This window comes from Stegodyphus dumicola, chromosome 10, assembly GCF_044657685.1.
Source record: "Stegodyphus dumicola isolate Sdum_Otavi_A_Nest chromosome 10, ASM4465768v1".
Classification (NCBI taxonomy): domain Eukaryota; kingdom Metazoa; phylum Arthropoda; class Arachnida; order Araneae; family Eresidae; genus Stegodyphus; species Stegodyphus dumicola.
The window spans coordinates 42235791-42257036 of record NC_140777.1 but is presented as its reverse complement, the minus strand read 5'-3'; the positions used below and the strand labels follow the sequence as shown (position 1 = coordinate 42257036).

Genomic DNA, 21246 nt, shown 5'->3' with positions numbered 1-21246 from the left:
TGCTCATTCCACAAATAGATATTACATAAAATGATAACTTTAACTTAAAATGTAGGCATAATTTAACATGATTAATTCTTATTGCTTAGAATGATTATATAAATTGCAGTTAAAGTACATGAATACCATGTAAAAAAATTGTGGCTTCGTTTACTTCAATACATAAATACAGTCACAAAAAGAAAACAGAAAATCTGATGCAGACACCACGACTTCTTTGTACAGCCTATTATTAAATTTACACGCACAATTAAATTATACATTTTTGCTGCACTTCTTTTAAACTCATTTCCTCCGATTATTCTGATTTAATAAGCAGATTCCTCAAGGCATGTTGAGAATGACATGAAAAAATGAAATTAAACATTCCAGTCAATTTTTGTCGCATGGAAGTCAAACTGCTAATAATTTTATTTTTTCATGTGGTGTCCACATCAGACGTTTCTTAATAATTATGATATTATTTATATTAATTCAACAAATTTTGCTATTTATCGAAAAGTATCTTTTAATGTTTCATTTAAAAATTATAAATTATTACATGTTATTTTCCTGAATCTATCAAATTACGAGTAAAATATATCATGTTCCGTATGATTTAATATAGTTGCCTTTAATAAATACAAAAATATACTAATTAATTTGATTATACATTGAGGTACATATTTACTTCTTTGCCTCGAGTGAAAAAATACCTAGTCACACTCTCCTGCTACTATTATATTAGGATTGCCTTTGAAGGTAGAAGTATTAAAGAAAGTACAAAATGATCTAAATTTAAAAGGCAAATGCTCACAGTATATATTTATTTCAATCATTAAAATACCAGATGATATTTTATTTGGAATAATAATCTGTTATACCAATATAAAACAGTATCTTGTAAAAAATTACATATTCAATGTATAATTTTTCTTTGTGTGATTTGTACAATAAAAATTCAATTTCAGTTGAAAAATTACATATTTAATAAAATCTAATAACTTAGAAAAATTTATTTCTGATAAGTGTACAGAGCTAACTTTATTTTATACATAATTAAAATTGATAGATTTAAAATACTAAAATTGACAATGGTAAGACAAAAATAATATGTGCTATTCAGAAACTAAGAGTTTTGCTTATAGATTTTAAATAAGTATTCACATTTCACAAATCAAATTATAAATAAAGTTTAGTTTATTTGATTATGGCAAAGCACTTGAGGGCTATCTGTCTAAGGAAAGAGGTGCCTTCATGGGGACTCTCTAAAGAGATCTTTTTCATATCCATGTTACTCATGGAGAAACCAAGAAAATTCCCATGCAGTGAGCCCGCTTGCTTGGTATCAAATGCAGGTTGAACAGTGTTCAGCAACTTTACTACTCGGCCACTGGCATGCCCAAATTTAATAAGATTTTTGGTACTGCTCTAAATTTCTCTATACAGAGAACATAAAAATGTCTCTCTTTAAATAAAACTAGGCACTCTTTTCTGTTTTACGATCTTGAAGACAGGCAGGATTATTACTTGCTGACATGTTTAGAACTGTCAAAAATGATGCTATGTCTGATGTCTCAATGTCTTTAAATATATTTATTATGGGTATACAAAGATGTTTAGTAAACTATATTAAATAATATTAAGATGTTACAAATTTTATGTTAAGAAAGTCAATTATCACTGCAGGCTATATTCAACATATGCTCTGCATTAGCTGCTTCCTTTCCTGCAAGTTTCCTGAATGTGTCTCATCACTGCATTAGCTGCTTCCTTCCTTTCCTGTTAGGTTAGCTACTAACCAACTCCTCTCCCCCCTCCCTAGTATGACTAGATTATATAGGTAGACAACAATTTTCAATTAAATTAATTTAATTATAAAAATTGATGACAATTTTAAAAGTTATGATGACAATTTTAAAAATTATATGATGACAATTTTAAAAAGCTGCATTTGTTAAATTCTGTCTGACCTTTCTTTCCCAATGATAATTTCATATGTTGAATTTACAGATTATTTAAATATTAGGGCTGGTCAACAAAAAAACCAGTCTGCATAAAAACATCAAGTGAATAATTTTACAATGCAATGCCTGTTACACAGTGTCCCCTTTATGTGAAATAAATTTATTGTAAATGTCATGCTAGAAATTTATAATATATTTAATTCTAATATTCTACAATAATTAGCATAAAGAAATTGAAACTTAAACACCAACACAATTTAAAATTTTTTACAGATTTCAGAATGATAATTTAAAATTTGCAAAATCACCACTCAAGGAATGAATTCTATACAATTCCATATCGGTTCATTAAAAATACACTGAATATTAAACATACATCCTTTCTAAAACCTGCATAAAATGCATCAAGTAAGCAAAGATATGTATAAACTTAATTTCTGAAAAGCACAAATCAAATATTATGACAACATGAAAAAAGTAAGAACAATAAATTGTAATAAGCACAATGAACTTTATTATAAATGCTACAGAAATTTAGCAAAATTTTCTATGAAAAGCAAATATGCACACAAATTCTTTAATTTCTACTGAAAGCATATTCCAGCAATATTTATCACCATTACATTACAAACAATATTAACACCATTACATACAGCTATATTACCTATTCTTAAGAACTACAATTTTCACTCCAACATTCATTCATCTAATTATAGTCTGTAAATGGAACCACTATTAAATGACTCGAAAACGTGTACACACAAAAATGCTTAACCTCATCATCTCATGAATAAAGATCTACAAGGTATCACTCAAAGGCTCGGATTTATGTTTGGCAAACCTACACGAGATTTACCTTTTTATCTAACTAAAAAAAATAATACTAGACGCTGCAAATTTTCCAACAACTAAGAAATATCTACACTATAAACATCAAAAAACAAATACTATTAAAAAAAGATCTATTTTTTACTTTATTAATAACAAGCATGTAAATATAACAGGAGCGACAAACAAGCATGTATAAAATACTGAGCACATAAAAATGAGTCATGTTTAAACATATCACAGTTTAAAACAGTGAAAGATTAATAGTAACTACAATCAAGTGTCATAATTGCTTGAAATTTTACATATTATCATACAGTACTTAAACATACAGAATTATCTGCAACATTTAATCAAAAAAAATTATTTAACAACAAAACATTTTTACTCTCAGTCTTGAGACATTATAGAATCTGCTATTTTGTCTAATCATTAACAGCTAAATCCATCAATACATTCAACAGATATCCTAATGATTATAAGAATCAAGTCACATATCATATCTGCTTTTGACTGCTTTATCAAGTAACAATTAATACATACTTAATTTTCAAAAGTGTGTTCCACATGTGCAAAACTTAATAAAAAATAAGTTTTGAAAAACTTTTTTTTTCCATATCTTTCCATGTAAATAAATAGTAACTAATCTTGCTCTGTGCTGTATGCCTAAAAGCTCATACACAGTTTTAATGTTCTATATATAATTTGAATGACTTGCTTTAAACATTGGAAAGAACATTCTAGACTAAAAATAGGCAAAAATTTACAAACCAGGAGGAAAATTTTAAAAGATAAAATATATACTATATCCTTTAAAGAGGAAGAAAAAAATAATCTTTCTCGTGATCAGAAACTAACTAGTATTTACTTTTTTAAAGATACAAAACTGTATTAATTTGAGTTGTTACTAATTTACATTTACTTGTCTATGCTTATGTAACATGGCAATAATACATTTCTAAAAATACATACTAAAATTTAATCATTTACTAAGATATTTTTAAGTCATGATTTCATATTTAAAAAAATATTTCAATAACATACTGTTCAACTTGGAAAAGTTTCCTAAATTATAATTTTCCTACTGCTCACAATTATTAGTGTTTCAGAGTTTTTTTTACCATTTGGCCAGTAGTAAATTTAGCACATATTTTACTTGCCAATAATCGATTTAAAAAAAAAAAAAAAAAAAAAAAAACTAACATTTTGATGTTATTCTATTAAATGTAAAAATTAATAACATATTTAATAAATTTGATTGGCTTTTTTCCCTCAATTATCAGAGTACAAGTGTTAAGAATTAGCTAACTCACTTTTGATTAATTTAAATAATAAAAATACAACAGAAAAGCCTATTATACTACTTAAAAGGAAATCTAAAAAGCACTTTAGGAATAAGTATTTGCCAACTTTTTAATCTAGAAGGATTACAAAAATACTTCACATTTATAGTGATTCAGAATACAAAAAACATAATATTATGAAAGCAATAAGGCTTAAAAATTCTAAAATTACTTCTAAATTAAAATTATAGCATATACCCATAAAATTTTTGAAACATTTTTTAATATCACACTTTATAGAGATAATAAAATATCTGAATGATTTGCCATTTGTTCCTGCATTCTTTGACTTAAACAGGAAAAGTTTAGTTTATAGTTAATTGTATAAACACTTCCAAAATAACATTAGCTGCTTTAAATATTAGATGGTTATAAAATACATCTATAATTTTTTTGACAAGCAGTATCAAAATCAAGTTTTAAAATTTTATCACAGGTCATACTCAATTAGCTGTATAAGGAAAACTGGAAATATAATAAATACAAAGGAACATTCAATTTCAGAACTTTATGCAATACATAAACTAAAAATTAATCACAGTCAAATACGATTCAAATACATACATAAGATATACACATCATCAGATTATGTAATTTTATTATGGCACAAAACCCCCAGAACAAGGCAACATAGTTTCTACTTAACACAGTATCATTTAAAGAACATTTTCAACAACACAGTGACTGCACTAACAGTATACTTCTATTCATTTCATGATGATTTAATAAACAATTTTAAGAAAAATCAATATGATTTTAATATTATTGGTTATTAAAGTTAATTAATTTTGATTTTAATATTATTATATAAATGGTTATTAAAGTTAATTGCAAGTTAACCACAAAGAGATACAAAATATATGACAGTCTTATTTTTTTTTAAATGCTCAATCACACGTGTTTCTTTCTACAGTTGGTCAGAAATTGCATAAATTTAATTTGTTTTAAGACCCTATACAAAGGCCATTCCCATAAGTTATGCTTCTGAGATATATATTATAATAGAGTTTCTTTCCTTATCATGGAGGAAGACAAATGTTATGATCGATATTATTCTCCATATCAAATTCTATATCAGCTACTTAAAATAAAAGTCAACTAATAAGCAGAAAGAAGCAGAAATTTTAAATACATTTAATCTTATTTACTCCAATTATATAAAAGCTATTTTACATTCCTAAAATAATTGCACATTAAATTTATAGATTTGTACTAATGACAAGTTTGCAAAAAAAAACAGTAAAAATATATATATAAGATGTCTGAAAATACAAAGATTAGTTAAAGGAACAAATATTTGTTAAATATTCCATTAACTACGATTTAAAATGAATGCACCCTAAGCAGATCTTCAAAACTGGAAATAATTTTTGGCAAAATACAATATACATCAAACTTCAAGCTAGAAAACCTACAAAAAATACTAACTGCTTTTAAAATGCAGGAGGAATCAGCTAATATTAAATTAAAATTTTCAGTGGTATGTCCAATTTAAACAACTGTTCCATTTGTTGTCAGTAAAATTTTAATTTATTTAAGATAAAATTTAGAGATTATATGATTTCATTTACTGAAAAATTCTAAAATGTAATTGCAAAATCCTGCATTTCAGCACAATTCAATCATGAATGCATTTTCTGCATAATTTTGAGACAGAGCAGGAAAAAAAATTATGCATATTAAAAAGATCTAAAATAATTTAAACACACCATATACACAAAATATAAACATTCTCAATTAAAAAAACTTGTTCCATAAAAATTCAGAGTGAAAATAAAATATAGTTTCTAGAGCTTATAATATAAAACTTAAACATTAATTTCAGATATGATTAAAATAAATAAAAATATGCAAAAAATAATGCCTCATATTCTTCAATACAATATTACTAAATCATATGAAAGTTAACTAGACATCAAATGAAAATACAAATAAATTCCTAAATTCTTAAATTAATAATTACAAATACTACAACTCAACGATTAAATTATATATAACAGACTATACAATCAATTTCATCAGCAATTTACTTTTTTCACAGTATATAAATACTAGAGAAGATTTCATCTTAAAATGTTGAGCATAACATAGATATGTAGTAATTTAGAAATTATAAGAGACAGGTGTTAATCATAATTGAAAAAGCTTGCAGTTGTGTCATGTAGATGTGTTATAAATGCATGAAAGGAAGGCATAACAAAATGATGAAACTTGCATGTGTGGCCAAATTAATATTTCCTTTTTATTTATGATTGACAAACATTTCTGTGCACAAACAGAAAATAAACTGGCACAGAAAATGTACCTGTTCTAGAAATATAATCCATTAACAAATTCAGCTAACAGCAGAGCAAAAAATCCAAAAATCAGATGTAAAGTATTCAAGATGAAATCTTAATTCAGAGTCGGATAATTTTAATTTCAATATAATTTGATTGGCTAATTAATAATGCTCTGAAATTAGTATTGGCTGGCTGAGTTTCAATTTCAAAAGCCATCTAGTCACCAACCCTATGTGAAAGTCATACGATGGCATTAATCTTGAAATGATGCCATTTAAAGATTTCTCATAAGCAATTACTATTTTTAGAAGAAAAAGCAGAAATATTAAGATTAAAATAAAGAACTATAAGACTAATGCAAATTAAAATTAGAATTTTGTTTTACGTATTTATCCTTTATATACACACATGAAAAACATAAAGCTAATTGTAAAAACAAAATGATTACTGTGATCAAAACATCAGTTAGGATTATTATGAACACTAGATATTTCATATGAATTATCTTAGACTTCTAACGCATTTCTGGTAGAAGATAGACAAGGCATGAAAAATCAACAAAATTGGCAGGTTTGGAAATAAATTTTGGCACTTTTAGTAAGTTTCTTACGCAAAATGTTTTAATATTTTATTAATGTGATATATTAGATGAAATTTTATTTTCAGCTGCATATAAACTAGCTTTAATTTTTAATCACATATTTTAGATTTTATATTAAAAAATGTATGGTATAATCTGAAACAAAGATACCTATTGGTTACAATTTGGCAACATGGAAATTATATTTAAAGTAATCAGTTTTGATATTTACTGAATATTTAGACTTAGCTTCACAGATTTAATTTACGACTTAAAATTAAGCAGTTTCCGTTTGCATAATATTTATGTAATTCGTGTGTTCTAAGTAATATTGCCTAATTGATAATTTTAGCTTGACCTCCACACTTTAAAATAGGAAAATTCCTTTTAGTACACAATTTTTTTTTATTTTATTATATATGATTACAATAATAAAAATTCAACGTAAAGTACATTATAGTTAGGCCAAAGTACATCTATATATATTTTAATCTCAAAACATTCAACTTTATAATCACTTCAGTACATACAAATGATAAATTTCTTTAAATATAAAAGTTATCTAACTACTGTACCCTAAAACATTACCTTTAGCTATGTTGAAGCTAAATATAATCTAATTTTAAATGTTCATATACTTAAAAAGTAAATCTTAAACATGCGGTGAAATCTATCTATGATGATCACCCTTGGCTAAAGATTATTTTTTTGACGGGAAAGGGGGTGATGATTATATGCCACAATGTATTTGGCCTATCCAATACTTTTGATACAAGTTTTAAAAAATAATAAATGTACTGCATTTATATATTTAATACTATAAAAATTATTACAGATGAGAAAGTTAGTGAATCATAGAAATAAGACCAAAACATTAAAAAATTTATGCTTTTCAAATTTTTGAAATATTACAAGAGAATTAAATTTTAAAATTAAATTGGATCAACACTAGAACAAAAATTATGCAAATTTTGAGTTACAAACTTTTACTAATGTAACAAAAAGCTTAATACACATTAAAATATCCATGAAATAAAGTATCCCTGCTCGTGTTAAATATTTTGGTTAATCATTCTTTTCTCTAAAATTATTTAAATTTCTGACAATTCATATACCTTATTTTGAAAATTATAACCACACTTGTTTGGATAATTCAAACCAAAATTTAACTCAACAGATTTCTTTGCTTCTTTCCTTCTAAGACTCTTTCTGCTTCAACAACAATAACAGAACTTCTGAATTTTAAAAATTACAAGCAGTTAACAATTTTAACTTGCAGCTTCATGATTTTAAGTTTATATTGATAATAGTATCTGAATGAGAACTTAACTTCATGGTTTTATTTTCTGTTTCAAGTACAAATTCTGTTTTTGAATTTTTATTATCAGAAAACTTGCCCTTAATATAATTTTTTCTTTAACTTCAATTATCCAATTGTTCAATTCTAACCATAACTGTTACAGAAACTTTTAAAACAATTCATCTATATTCTGTATAGAACATACATGCTACCACATCATGCATACATGTGTTATTTTATTGATGAATTATGCAACTTCCAAATCGTGTAAAAAACAAAAACAAAAAACAAAAAAAAAAAAAAAAAAAAAAAACAAAAAAAAAAAAAAAGAGTTAGGTGTACTATTTTTTAGTAGTTTTATATGATCAGAAGTTGATCAAATAGCTTATGCTATATGAAAATGTTTTAGCCAATAAAGAATATTAATAGTAGAAAAGTTAATAAATATTTAGATGCATTACACTGAACCAAAAAATAGTGATACAATAGTTATTCTTTAGAAGATACTAACTTTCCATTACCTTACTTAAATATGGCTTGAACATTTACAGAATAAAATTTAAATTAAATCTAGCAATACCTGAATACTTGAATTCCAAACCAAATATTTAATATAAACATAAATTAAAGACAATTTATTAAGCTACAATTTCAATAACTTCAACAGTATTAATTTGTCACATAATCAATTCAAGGTAATTTTAGAAAATTACACCACAATTAAAAATTAAAATACTACTAATTGATAAATAATTGTATATTTAGTAATTATCAATAAACAATGCATTTCAGTAGCAAGGACTAGTTAATTATAAGTTTAAGTATAGTTAAGTGATTCCCTTTCTGCCAAAGCACTGACAAAGAAGCATGCCTTCATTGTGAGCATTAAAACCCTACAATATCAAACCAATTCCATAGTGTTAAAACACAGATACAGAAGACTATGCAAACAAATAAATTTTCACTTCAGGTTTATGAAAAACTACATAAATTTAAAACATTGAAAGATCACAATTCACATACAAAGTTTTTTCTTAAGTTGTTTTTTTTTTTTTTTTATTTGATGACCTCTTTTGAAGAAAAATTAGTGATGTATTATATTTTCAAATTTCTTAACACACTGAATGACATAGGAACGTTTATCTTAGAGAACAGTGTTATAATTATATACATCAACATTTTCTTAAACGTTGAAGGTAATATTGATCACTTTCAAAAGCAGCTGCCTTAGGATGATGGTCATCATGGGAGATTTCACAGCATTTTATAATCAAATTATCTCTATTTCAAAATTAAAAATTTAGAATATATATCTAATAATGTGTTACTGCATATACAAAATTCAGAAAGTATATTTAACAAAAAGTAAGTTTTCTGCAATGTATTAGTTGAACACTCACACCTAAATTAATTATTAAATTCATTAAAATAATAGCTACAGAAGACTATGCAAACAAATAAATTTTCACTTCAGGTTTATGAAAAACTACATAAATTTAAAACATTGAAAGATCACAATTCACATACAAAGTTTTTAAGTTGTTTTTTTTTTTTATTTGATGATCTCTTTTGAAGAAAAATTAGTGATGTATTATATTTTCAAATTTCTTAACACACTGAATGACATAGCTAATTTTACTCACTAACTTCTTTTCATTACTTTATTCTTTAATAACATTTTTAATAAAACAGTCCATTCTCACAATCCATAGGCCATGAAATACAGAAAATTATTGTGCAAATCTAAGTAATAATATGTATACAAAAGGCATTGTAGAATGATCTGCCATTCGGATGATAAAAATCAAGCAATTTGATGTTTAATAATTAAGTAAAATCATACAAAGTACACGACACTGGCTCACAACATAAACTATCATACCACCAGGCAAGGCATATTTTTATGCAATCTAATGTAAAACATAGATATATATTTTGCCATCAAAAATGAAGAATTTCAGTTATATTTGGTTTAGCTCCACAATACAAAGATAATATAAAAAAAATCTGTTCTTAAAATCGTGCTAATTAAATTATTTCTAAATGCAGGAATCTGAAAACTATGCTTTGCTTTTGAATGAACCAATAACAAAAGTTTAACTGCCTGCCCCTTGAGCTAAAAAATGTTATTTATGACCATTTATACAAGAGAAAATTGTACACTACAAAAATAATAATGAAAATTTTTTTGAGGGGAGGGGGACTTCAAATGTGTACTTTTCTTAACCTTTCAATAAAAAATGACTCGTATATGGGATAATCAGGATGGGAGCTACCAAATAAAAAGAATAAAATGTATTGAATACTTAATGTAATTGAATTTATATGAACTAAGATGTGCTTATAATGAGCTGTTGTTCTGGTTATAACATGAATTGTAAAATATATAAATCAAGAAAAAGCCTTTAATCAGGCATCCTTTCTTAACAGAAAATAACTTAAGACTTGTTCAAGATGTAAGAAAATTAAAATTTTCAAACCAATTTTTTATGCCTGGGAGATTTAAACTGTTGCACATTTATGTTAAAATAAACAAGTAATAAACCTGCTATTATAAAAAATGTTACAATAGCCATTTAAAAAGACATTAGATTATTGATTTGAGCACCAATAGCAATAAATATTAACACATTTTAATTTTTACAGGTTACTTTTAAAATCTACATTATTAAAACATGATTAAAAACCTTATGTTAATGACTGAAATATATTAAATATTAAAACTGGAAACCTGCATTTAGGATTTAATGAGTTAAATGCATCAAATCTTGAACACACTTCAAGATTCTAATTTTAAAGACTAAAAACAAACATTGTGCTTGAAGAATACAATTCAAAAGAAATCCAAATAAATGTTAAATACATGAAAGAACAGTAACTTAATCTACAAAGCACATGCACAATTTATACATTAATTACAAATGGAGACTACAAAACTGTGTTTCAATTTATTAAAAAAATTTAAGTTCCAGACAAGTTTTGAAAAATTATAAGATTCTAAATCTTTAAAGCAAATATGGATGAAAAATATACTTGCAAATGAAACAATTTTTTTTATCACATCTGAATATAGACATAATTAGCATACAGTTTAGAATGTATATTATATAAAGAATAAAAATTCATTTTTTCTAATACAGTTTTGTCTTCTATAAACAGAATATCATAAATTATTCACTAACTACAATTATTACCAGTAAAGATTAGTAAAAAAGAGTAAAAAGTAATGTTTCACACATAGTTAAATAAAAACAAAATATTGAGCAAATTAAATTATGGCACAGTAGACAAAATTTCCAATTATTAAAATATTTTAAATTAGAATATAATTTTACATAATAAAAAATGTAACATCAACACACTTCCAGTTCAGCATTAATTTAAATATTTAAGGTATATGCAAACTGCAATGATTTCATCTTCTAGTAATAAAATGAAACATACTGACACAAAATCAATTATTTTCACATAAATGGTATTCTGCATTCATGAGGCAATGCACCTCTTCGAGGATAAAAAATATGTTTTAAACCATAGTTTAATAAATTAGTAACATGTGACATATAAATATCTGAATACCTAAAAAGTCTTCTAGAAAAATAAGTTGGATTGTGATGAGTTCGAAATATGCTTCCAAACTGCTTGTTGAACATAGTTTTAGTGTTGATTCTGAAATAGATAAAAATAAATCATAATTAAGAATTTTTATACTAAACATATTAGAAGTTGGCTTTATTATCACAGGAATTACCTCATACAGATTTTAACCACAAGGTAATCAAAATATAATATAGGTTACTATTTATAAAAACAAATATTAAAACAGAAAACTGAAATTTCTAATAGAACAAGTATGAAATATATTTTAATTTCTGAGTCACTTTTAAATACAATTAATAAAGTTTACTGCCCAAAGAAACTTGCAATGGACTCTGGAAATGATCATTTACTTTATTTTTGATGAAAATTTAAAATAGTGCAGATATAAGATTTGCGAATAAGTATATATAAACCATGTATCAAAAAATAAATAAATAAAAAGATGAAATAAAATTCACAAAAACAAAAATAGTAAATAGTAAAAACTAAAAAAATTAAAATATGATTAAGCAAAAATAGAATCTTGACACATCATATAATAAGCAGTCCAACTGTGTTATGATGAAGTACTTGAAAAACTTTTCTTGCAAAGCCTGCAAGCATTTTCTGGAAGAGAGGTAACAATAATTGGTTTAAAAAACTACAATTTTAAAAATTGAAAAATTCCCACTTAGTTTTACAAAAATTACATAATTTATTTTCTGCTACACATTACAATTGCTATATACCATCTAGAATACCACACTCAAACATACCCTAACTTGTTTAAAAAATCTATATCAACTACTAGCATTCAGCAATTTTATATCTAACTGCTAATCGTTTTGAAGCAACATACGACCATAACACCCAGCAAGAAGAGTTGAAACTACAGTCTGCACTGCTGAAACTATAGTATGCTCTGTAAAATACGTAGGTTGTTTTTTTCAACCTCCGATCGCACAGTATGATGGCCAGGTATGCGGCAGGTGGTTGGTGTGTGTAGTAGGCAACTGCGCATCTCCCCCTCCACATGCTCTGTCACTGGCGTATTCAACACAACATTTTCTGTAGAGTTGCAGTCACGCAAACATGGCTGTCACTATTCATTCTCCCGCCAAGTGTGAACTGCGAGCTGTTATTCGTTTCTTGCAGGCAGAAGGGAACAGTGCAGCGGAAATTCATCGAAGAATAAGTCGAGTGTATGGAAACAGCTTTACGAGTGATAGCATTGTTCGTGAATGGTGTCAAAAGTTTAAAGATGGTCGAACTGATGTGCATGATGAAGGTGGTCAAGAACGCAAGTCTGTCGCTACAGACAACATTGTTCAACGAGCTAACCAAGCGGTTAAGCAAAATCGAAGGTTCACCATAAGTGAATTATCGAAGAAATTTCCAGAAGTTTCAAGATCTTCCCTGTACTCTATCGTTACTGAACAGTTGCGCTATAGAAAAGTTTGCGCTCGCTGGGTCCCACAGATGTTGACTGACGACCACAAAACTCGCCGAATGGTTGCAGCGTTTGAGTTTCTTGACTGTTACAATACTGACGGAGAAGAGTTTTTAAAATCCATTGTGACAGGTGATGAGGCATGGGTTCAATATGACACGCCCGAAATGAAATGACAATCACAACTATGGATGCACACAAATTCTCCTAAGAGAGCCACAAAATTCAAACAAACCTTTAACAACCGTAAGGTTATGGCAACTGTTTTTTGGGACCAAAAAGGTATGTTGCTTGTAGAGTTTATGCAGCCTAGAACAACAATTAATGCAGATTCATATTGTGAAACTTTGCAACGCTTACGAAGAGCTATTCAAAACAAACGAAGAGGCATGCTGACTTCTGGAATTGTTCTGATCCACGACAATGCCCGCCCTCGTGTAACCCAACTGCTCCTTCAGCAATTTCAATGGGACATTTTCGAACATTCGCCATGTAGTCCCAATCTAGCGCTGAGTGACTTTCATCTGTTCCCTTAACTGAAGCAGTGGCTTGGTGCGAAGCACTTCCAAAATTACATGAAAGAAACCGTCACAACTCACTTCCAATCATTGGCGAAGACATTTTATAAAGAGGGTATTGCAAAGCTTGTTCACCATGGAGGTAGGAAAGGGAGGAGGGGCCAACCCACGCTATAAGTGAAGCACTGCTTTGAAGCTTGGGTCACCAGATGGGGTGTTCTTTGTTTACATTCAGAAGCTCGCTTGACAAGATTCTGATAGTATTTCGACACACGACAGTTCCATAGAAATCGAAAAAGGGACACTTTCGCATGAAAGAAACATTCATAGTGTGATGGATAATAGCAATTTGTATAGTTTAGTGACATTTACGCAAAAATCACATCTTGGTTATTTTTCGATAACTAACAACAGCGATTTTGATTATGAATTTATACAATTCTAAGCTGTTGCACTACAAAAATATAGATTTTAAGAAAAATGTTATGCTTAAAAGAATGAAAAATACCTTACGGTACATTTAAAATTGTATACGTCTTTCGATACCCTTGATAGAGTATTCGCTACTTTTATTTTATTTTCCAAACGCCAAAATGTTTTAAATAAAACAAATTTTTTTCACATCCATATATTATTGTAACATGTACCTTTTAAAAATTTTTAGAGGAGAGGCTTTACTGCTGCTCATTTTAAATCCATCGTTTTAATTTTATATATCTAAAAAATAATCACTTTGGGCTTACACGTTTTACTTATTTGGGTTAATTAAAAATAAAATTACCATCAAATGCTGCAATCCTCGTCAAAATTAATAAATATACACACAGGTATGCCAACAAGTTAGCTTTCCCTTGATTTGGAACCACACATTTGTGTAAAATTATGTACAGTTTTTTTTAATTATTTTCTTCCATTATGCTATGTCTCTTGTATTGCAACTCTGCACCTGGAACGAATTATTGTGCTTGCGACATTGTGCCTGCGAATTATTGTGTTTGATATCGCAGGCCTGAGACCATGTCGTGTGACACATGGAGGTAGGAAAGGGAGGAGGGGCCAACCGGCGCTAGAAGGGAAGCACTGCTTTGAAGCTTGGGTCACCAGATGGGGTGTTCTTTGTTTACATTCAGAAGCTCGCTTGACAGGATACTGATAGTATTTCGACACACGACAGTTCCATAGAAATCGAAAAAGGGACACTTTCGCATGAAAGAAACATTCATAGTGTGATGGATAATAGCAATTTGTATAGTTTAGTGACATTTACGCAAAAATTACATCTTGGTTATTTTTCGATAACTAACAACAGCGATTTTGATTATGAATTTGTTTTATAAAATTATAAGCTGTCGCACTACAAAAATATAGATTTTAAGAAAAATGTTATGCTTAAAGAATGAAAAATACATTACGGTACATTTAAAATTGTATACGTCTTTCGATACCCTTGATAGAGTATTCGCTACTTTTATTTTATTTTCCAAACATCAAAATGTTTTAAATAAAACAAATTTTTTTCACATCCATATATTATTGTAACATGTACCTTTTAAAATTTTTTAGAGGAGAGGCTTTACTGCTGCTCATTTTAAACCCATCGTTTTAATTTTATATATCTGAAAAATAATCACTATGGGCTTACACGTTTTATAAATATAAAATTACATATGTTAAAATATTTGTAATTAGGCACATAGGTCAGATTAAGTTTTTATTAAATAGAGTAACGCATGCAAGGGCTATCTGCCTAAAGAGAGAGATGCCATCGTGGAGGAATTTTGAAGAAAAACTGACCTTTGAGTGGGTATTAAAAATAATACTTATAATTTTCATTCAAATTATATTCATATATATTTTTTATGTAAAACTTTCGGGTGTATGCTAAATTAGTGTAAATTACTTTACACGAAAAATATAGTGAATGCATAGAAATTAAAGATTTGCACATGCCGGAAATGAAAAATAGGAAATATGTATGGGTATTTATGCATGTGCTTGCAAAGAGCATGTATCTGCCTTTGACAAAATACTTAAATATTCATTAAATTATTTATAAATGTATTTGAAATGAAGAATTTATTCACTTATAAACAACTGTGAAAGTATTGTGAAGAAATCTAATTATTAAATGTATCTAATTTATAATGATTATAAATGTTATCTAAATATATAATAACCTTAATATTGAATTGTAAACATAAATTGAAATCCTGTTGACAAATACGTTATAAAACTATTCAAGCAAGAATTGTTTGTATTGGAAAGCAATCTGTTCAAAGGTATTATAAAGCAAATTTTATGAGATGCGCACTTAAGAACGTAATAAAGAGTTTTGGAATATGCATTGTTGAAATGAAGGGTAAAAAAAAAATCTGATAAGTATAATTAAAAGAATTATTCCCCTTACATTTTATAATAACTCAGTTACAAGTTTTAAATAATACTTAAAAAAAAAAAAAAAAAAAAAACTTATTTTATTCCCTTTCAGAAATGTTCAGAGAAAGTCAAGTACTATTTAATTCCTAATAATTCTCTAATTTAAAATGAACCGAATAGAGCATTAATTATAAATTGACTTACATTTTTCGATTTAAAAGATGCCTCAGAAGCCAAAAAATCATGTCATATTTAAGAAAGTATTTTAGAAAGAAGCTCTATAAATAGAAAAGAAATAATGCATAATTTTAACATTAATAATACAATAAACTTTGATCTTAATTTTTGCACCTTAACCGAATAAACTCGAATTACCTTAATTTTTTTTTCTAATGTATTTAAAGAAAACTTGTGAAAATATTTCATTCAAATTAAACCATTCTGAGAAAACTGTCCTGTGAAAAGTATAGCATTTAATTCCGTTCAGAATGAAATGTTGTTTAAAAATATGTTGTTTTCACATATTTAGGACTCTGAAGTGTTGTAGAAAAAGAAAATATATACATTTATATGTATATTTATGACGTAATTACAAAATATTTACATCCGAATGCGTCAAATCCCATAAACTCAATGGTAAATGACCAAACGTTTTGGTCACCACGTAGGGATCGCCGGTGCTTCAGAGCAGGGTACGGGAGAAACTTGTTTAGGGCAACTCCATCTTACTTCCTACCTCCATGTTGTTCACAGATATGACGAATGCCTCAATCGTCAAGGTGATTATGTAGAAAAATAACCTGACTGTACATTACTTTTGGTAATAAAATCCTTTTTTGTATATTAACCTGTCTATTCTTTATAGCCCATCGGATGTTGAAAAAATATAGCCCTCATACATATCCTCCAAGCTTCATTCAAATTACAGATTCCTCATAAGCAGAATATTTTCCTGCTCAAGTAATTAATTTCGAATATTTTCATACTGTAGACAATTAACTTTACACTAGTTTTGAGAATATATATACACTAATTTGTTATAAGAAAACTTAAAATCCAGGTATGAGGGGTTTTCCTAGTTATCTAAAATTTATACATTCTATCAAAAAAACTTTTAGCTAGTGAATTATCAATCTCACTTTTAGGAGCTTATTTACTATTGTAATACCTTCGTTGAATATTGTTTGCCACTACTAGATTGTTTTCTTCTTTTCTAATAAGAACGATTCATTATTTTTAATGATACTTGCTGGAATCATTAGTTTTACATTACGTTACATTAGAAGAATCACTAACCTTACATTCACTCGACACCCATTTGTAAATGGTATCAATTGAAATCTCATGCAACCATTTACATTTCAAAATTTCAGTTTAATATTCATTTTACCTTCCCAGTAAATGTATACGTTTAATAAGGGTTAGTTCCTCAAATATAATACTCAAATAAAGCATAATGGAAAAAAAAAACTGCATGACTGAATATGGAAATATATATTATGTATGCAGATTCAGACAAAGAAGACTTGGGAGCAAAAGTCATTTGAATCAGGCTCCTGGGCAAAAGGTGCATCCTGAATGTAATACGTAGCAAACACATAACTTTTCTTAGCATAACAAAGTTTGTAATTGAGAATAAACATGAGTGGTGCATGTGTAAGTCTTCGTTTTTGTTACTCTGGGCTAAGATGTTAAAAACTACTGCATCAGCAATGATATATGCATAAGATTGAATGGAATGCATACTGCTAGACAGTGAAAGTTCCAAATAGCAGAGAAATCACAGAATCTGAAGTAGGATGATGGAAAGGGCAGAACTAACTGGTCCAAACTTCATGCAGCCAATAAGGAGCCTAGAAAATAAGTGCATATCCTAACAAATCGGGCACTGGATGGTGAGAGGGGCTTAGGTAAAGTACTTAATTTCAAAGTAAATTATAATATTTACGTGAGAATTACGGATCATGAAGTAAAACAATAGGTGGCCTAAACAACTACTGAAATAAAATTGTACTGACAATTTTTGAATTTAGATTAAAATCAAGTTAATTAATTTAAATATAATAGGACTGCACCAGTCTTTTTTGGTTAATATCTTGGTAGTCGTAATTCATACATGGAATTGAGCTATTATTCTCTTTGCTAATATTTCTGATTTTTTTTTTTTTCTTCCAATTTTAGCAATACAGTTACTAATTTTACTAACATGCAATTCATTGTGGATTGCTTCGTTTCTCATGAAAAACTGGCAATTTACCATTTGTCTCAAAGTTACGTTTTGAATTTCTTGAATCTTTTTCATTTTTGAATCCCATAGAAAACCTCACACGGGACAGGCATAAGTTATGATGGGTGGCAAACATGGATTTATACACCAATACTTTATTTTCAATAGAAAGAACAGAGTTTTGGGAAATTAAGTGGTTGAGTAAAGCTTTACCCCCAAACTTGTTTAAACTATATGAAACATGTAGGGCTCATGTGAGTCTTTAGTCCAAAATGACACCAAGGTATTTAACTAACTTCGCCCAGTGGATGCTTATATCATACAGCTTAAGGGTGAAGTTTAAATAAACATTTCTTTTGTTGGTGAAGTAATCAGCTTCTGATTTTTCCACATTAGTCTTTATTTTCCATTTAATCATCCAGGACTCTAGTCAGACAAAGAAAGGAATTTATTTAATGAAGATGAAATTCCTCATCAAATAGCGGATCTCAACTTGAATCTGAATAACCGCAAAATGAAACATCAGAATCAAACCAAAAAAAAAGTGGAACGTATACTGGAAAGGGTGGGACATGAATATCTCAAGAGTAGGGAGCTTTTTACAGATTCCAACATAATGCTGGAATTCTACCATCACGTTCACTGATGAAATGCCTCCAAATTACTAAAACATTTAGGATTGTAGAAACATTCCTGAAATAGTATGAATATTGTTTGCCTGTTGTGTTTATACTGCATTTGTAAATTATCTCGTACTTAAATGCAAAATATTTGATGGCCAATGAATGCAAGAAATTAAATATTCCAAAAATGTCTTGCAAGTAATTCAAAAACCACAGATTGGATTACATTTAAAAAATATAAATGAATATCAAAGACCGACATAAATTGGATCAGATGGCATCAGTAACAATGACTGACAAAATTATCAAATGCATTAATTCCAATGGTAAACATGTAATTATTGATGAAACTTGGAAAAATCTTTGAAGATTGCATTTAATAAGAAGTTAGGGAAGGGTGAAGAGAAATATGAACTGTCACATTTACTTTATCAGGTTCAATGTTCCGTCTTACTTTCTTCGGGAACATGCAAGGACCTGACTCGGAACAGAGAGCTTACTAAAGCTATGTTCAATCACTGTGGGAAGTAGACAGTATACACAATAAGGGTATACAAAACCCTTTATTTTTCTCTATTTACAATGACTTCCGTACTTCGGAATACACAGACCCACTACTTGTGGTCTAAACGAAAAATATAAAAATAAAACTAAACTCTAATTTAACTTTAAAATAATAAACGTGGAAGATTGGCCTTATATTAACAGGAAGCCGTATGTAGTACAGAGATCTGTGAACACTACAATACGTTTAAAAATTATCAAGAGGACTAAAACCTCTGGCCTGGACGGCAACCAGCAACTGAGTAAAACTTCTAAGGTAAGCGGCCTGCTTCGACTCACTGCTTCCTCTCTCTCGCTTGGCAAAAAGCCACAACTTAAATACTTGGCGTTCGCCAGACAAACTTTGCATAAATACATTAACGCTTATAATTCTGGCTGGAAGCAGAAAATAAGAAGTGATAGTAAAGATTTAAAATAAAATAAACGTTAGTAAAACTTAAGATCCTTACATACTTCCCGCCAGAGTTAATTAGTTTGAAACTGAGGTCTAAAACGACCTTGTTGAAAACTTTTAGCTCTAGAATCTAACGCGAGGCCAATCTTTTACAAACATTTTTCGCTAGAAACTAGAAATTTAAAAGAAAGAAATTTGTTTTTAGAATAGCAGCTCCCAGGACACACAATTTTTTTCATCTGTATTGCATCTAAACAGGAGCTTTTATTCAAATCTGGTTCCTTCCAGAGATCTGGAAGGAAAACTAGTTTAATGAAATGTTACACAATGAAATGGCAAGTAACATGTATAATTATATTTCTCTTAACATTCTTATTTCATTCATAACTATTTTAGTTATCTCTCCCCGTGCTCTCTGACATGTGTTGTAAAAGAACACCAAACACGAATGTGTTTATGTCTATGTGTTCAACACTTCCTCCTACAATCAAAACACTAACGTGTTAAAATTCAACATACCAAGACCTCGTAACACACCCTAATTTCAACTCTAAACCCTGAGGTACTATTCTAAAAGTGGCTAACTCTAAAGTGTAGCGTCAGAGAGCCTAACTACATCATTCAACCTTTACCACATATTCGCCATGATTTAATCTTTACAGTCACACGAATAAGTTAAAATTTTTTGGCATTACTTTCACTTTTAACATATCACAGTATTTCTTAAAGCTTAAAATAACAGTTCACATTGTATATAAGAACATATTAACATGCCGTTAATTTTACACATTTGAAAACACACATTAGTAGTACATTGTTAACTTCTATTCTTTTCAAAGCAAGTGCCAATTCTTTCTACATTGAAATAATACATTTCAAAAAGTCTTTCAGACTAAAACTTCTTTCTTGCCAGAATGTTTTAAATAATATTTATACAATAGCTTTTTACAATATTTAAGTCTTTACACAACGCTATTATACATCAACTTTAGTTTTACGCGCGAGTAATTGAAAAACATAATACCAAAATCGGTAACAACTCATTTCTCGCCCTTTTGGCGATAAAGGTAGACCTCGCATGAGGTAAAACTTCTTGAAATCTGCCACTTGCAGTAAGAATGAAAGATTAAGTTTGCAAAGTAACATAAAATTTTACTTATCTTTGTGATATTCGGACATTCTTTTCTGGGCCCAGTCCTGAAAGGTAGTGCAGATTGTTGTTTGATTTATCCTCCT

At 28.3% G+C, this 21246-nt stretch overlaps 1 protein-coding gene across 1 annotated transcript in view; it reads right to left on the bottom strand.

Annotated features, from left to right (window-relative positions):
- Positions 1 to 944: 944 nt before the first annotated feature.
- Nt5c (5' nucleotidase C) overlaps positions 945 to 21246 on the bottom strand; it is a 188640-nt gene continuing 168338 nt past the window's right edge. The window contains exon 14 of the mRNA XM_085824897.1: positions 945 to 11948. Coding sequence (XP_085681023.1) covers positions 11744 to 11948 — 205 coding nt within the window. The 3' untranslated portion in view covers positions 945 to 11743. The remainder of the gene's footprint in view (positions 11949 to 21246) is intronic.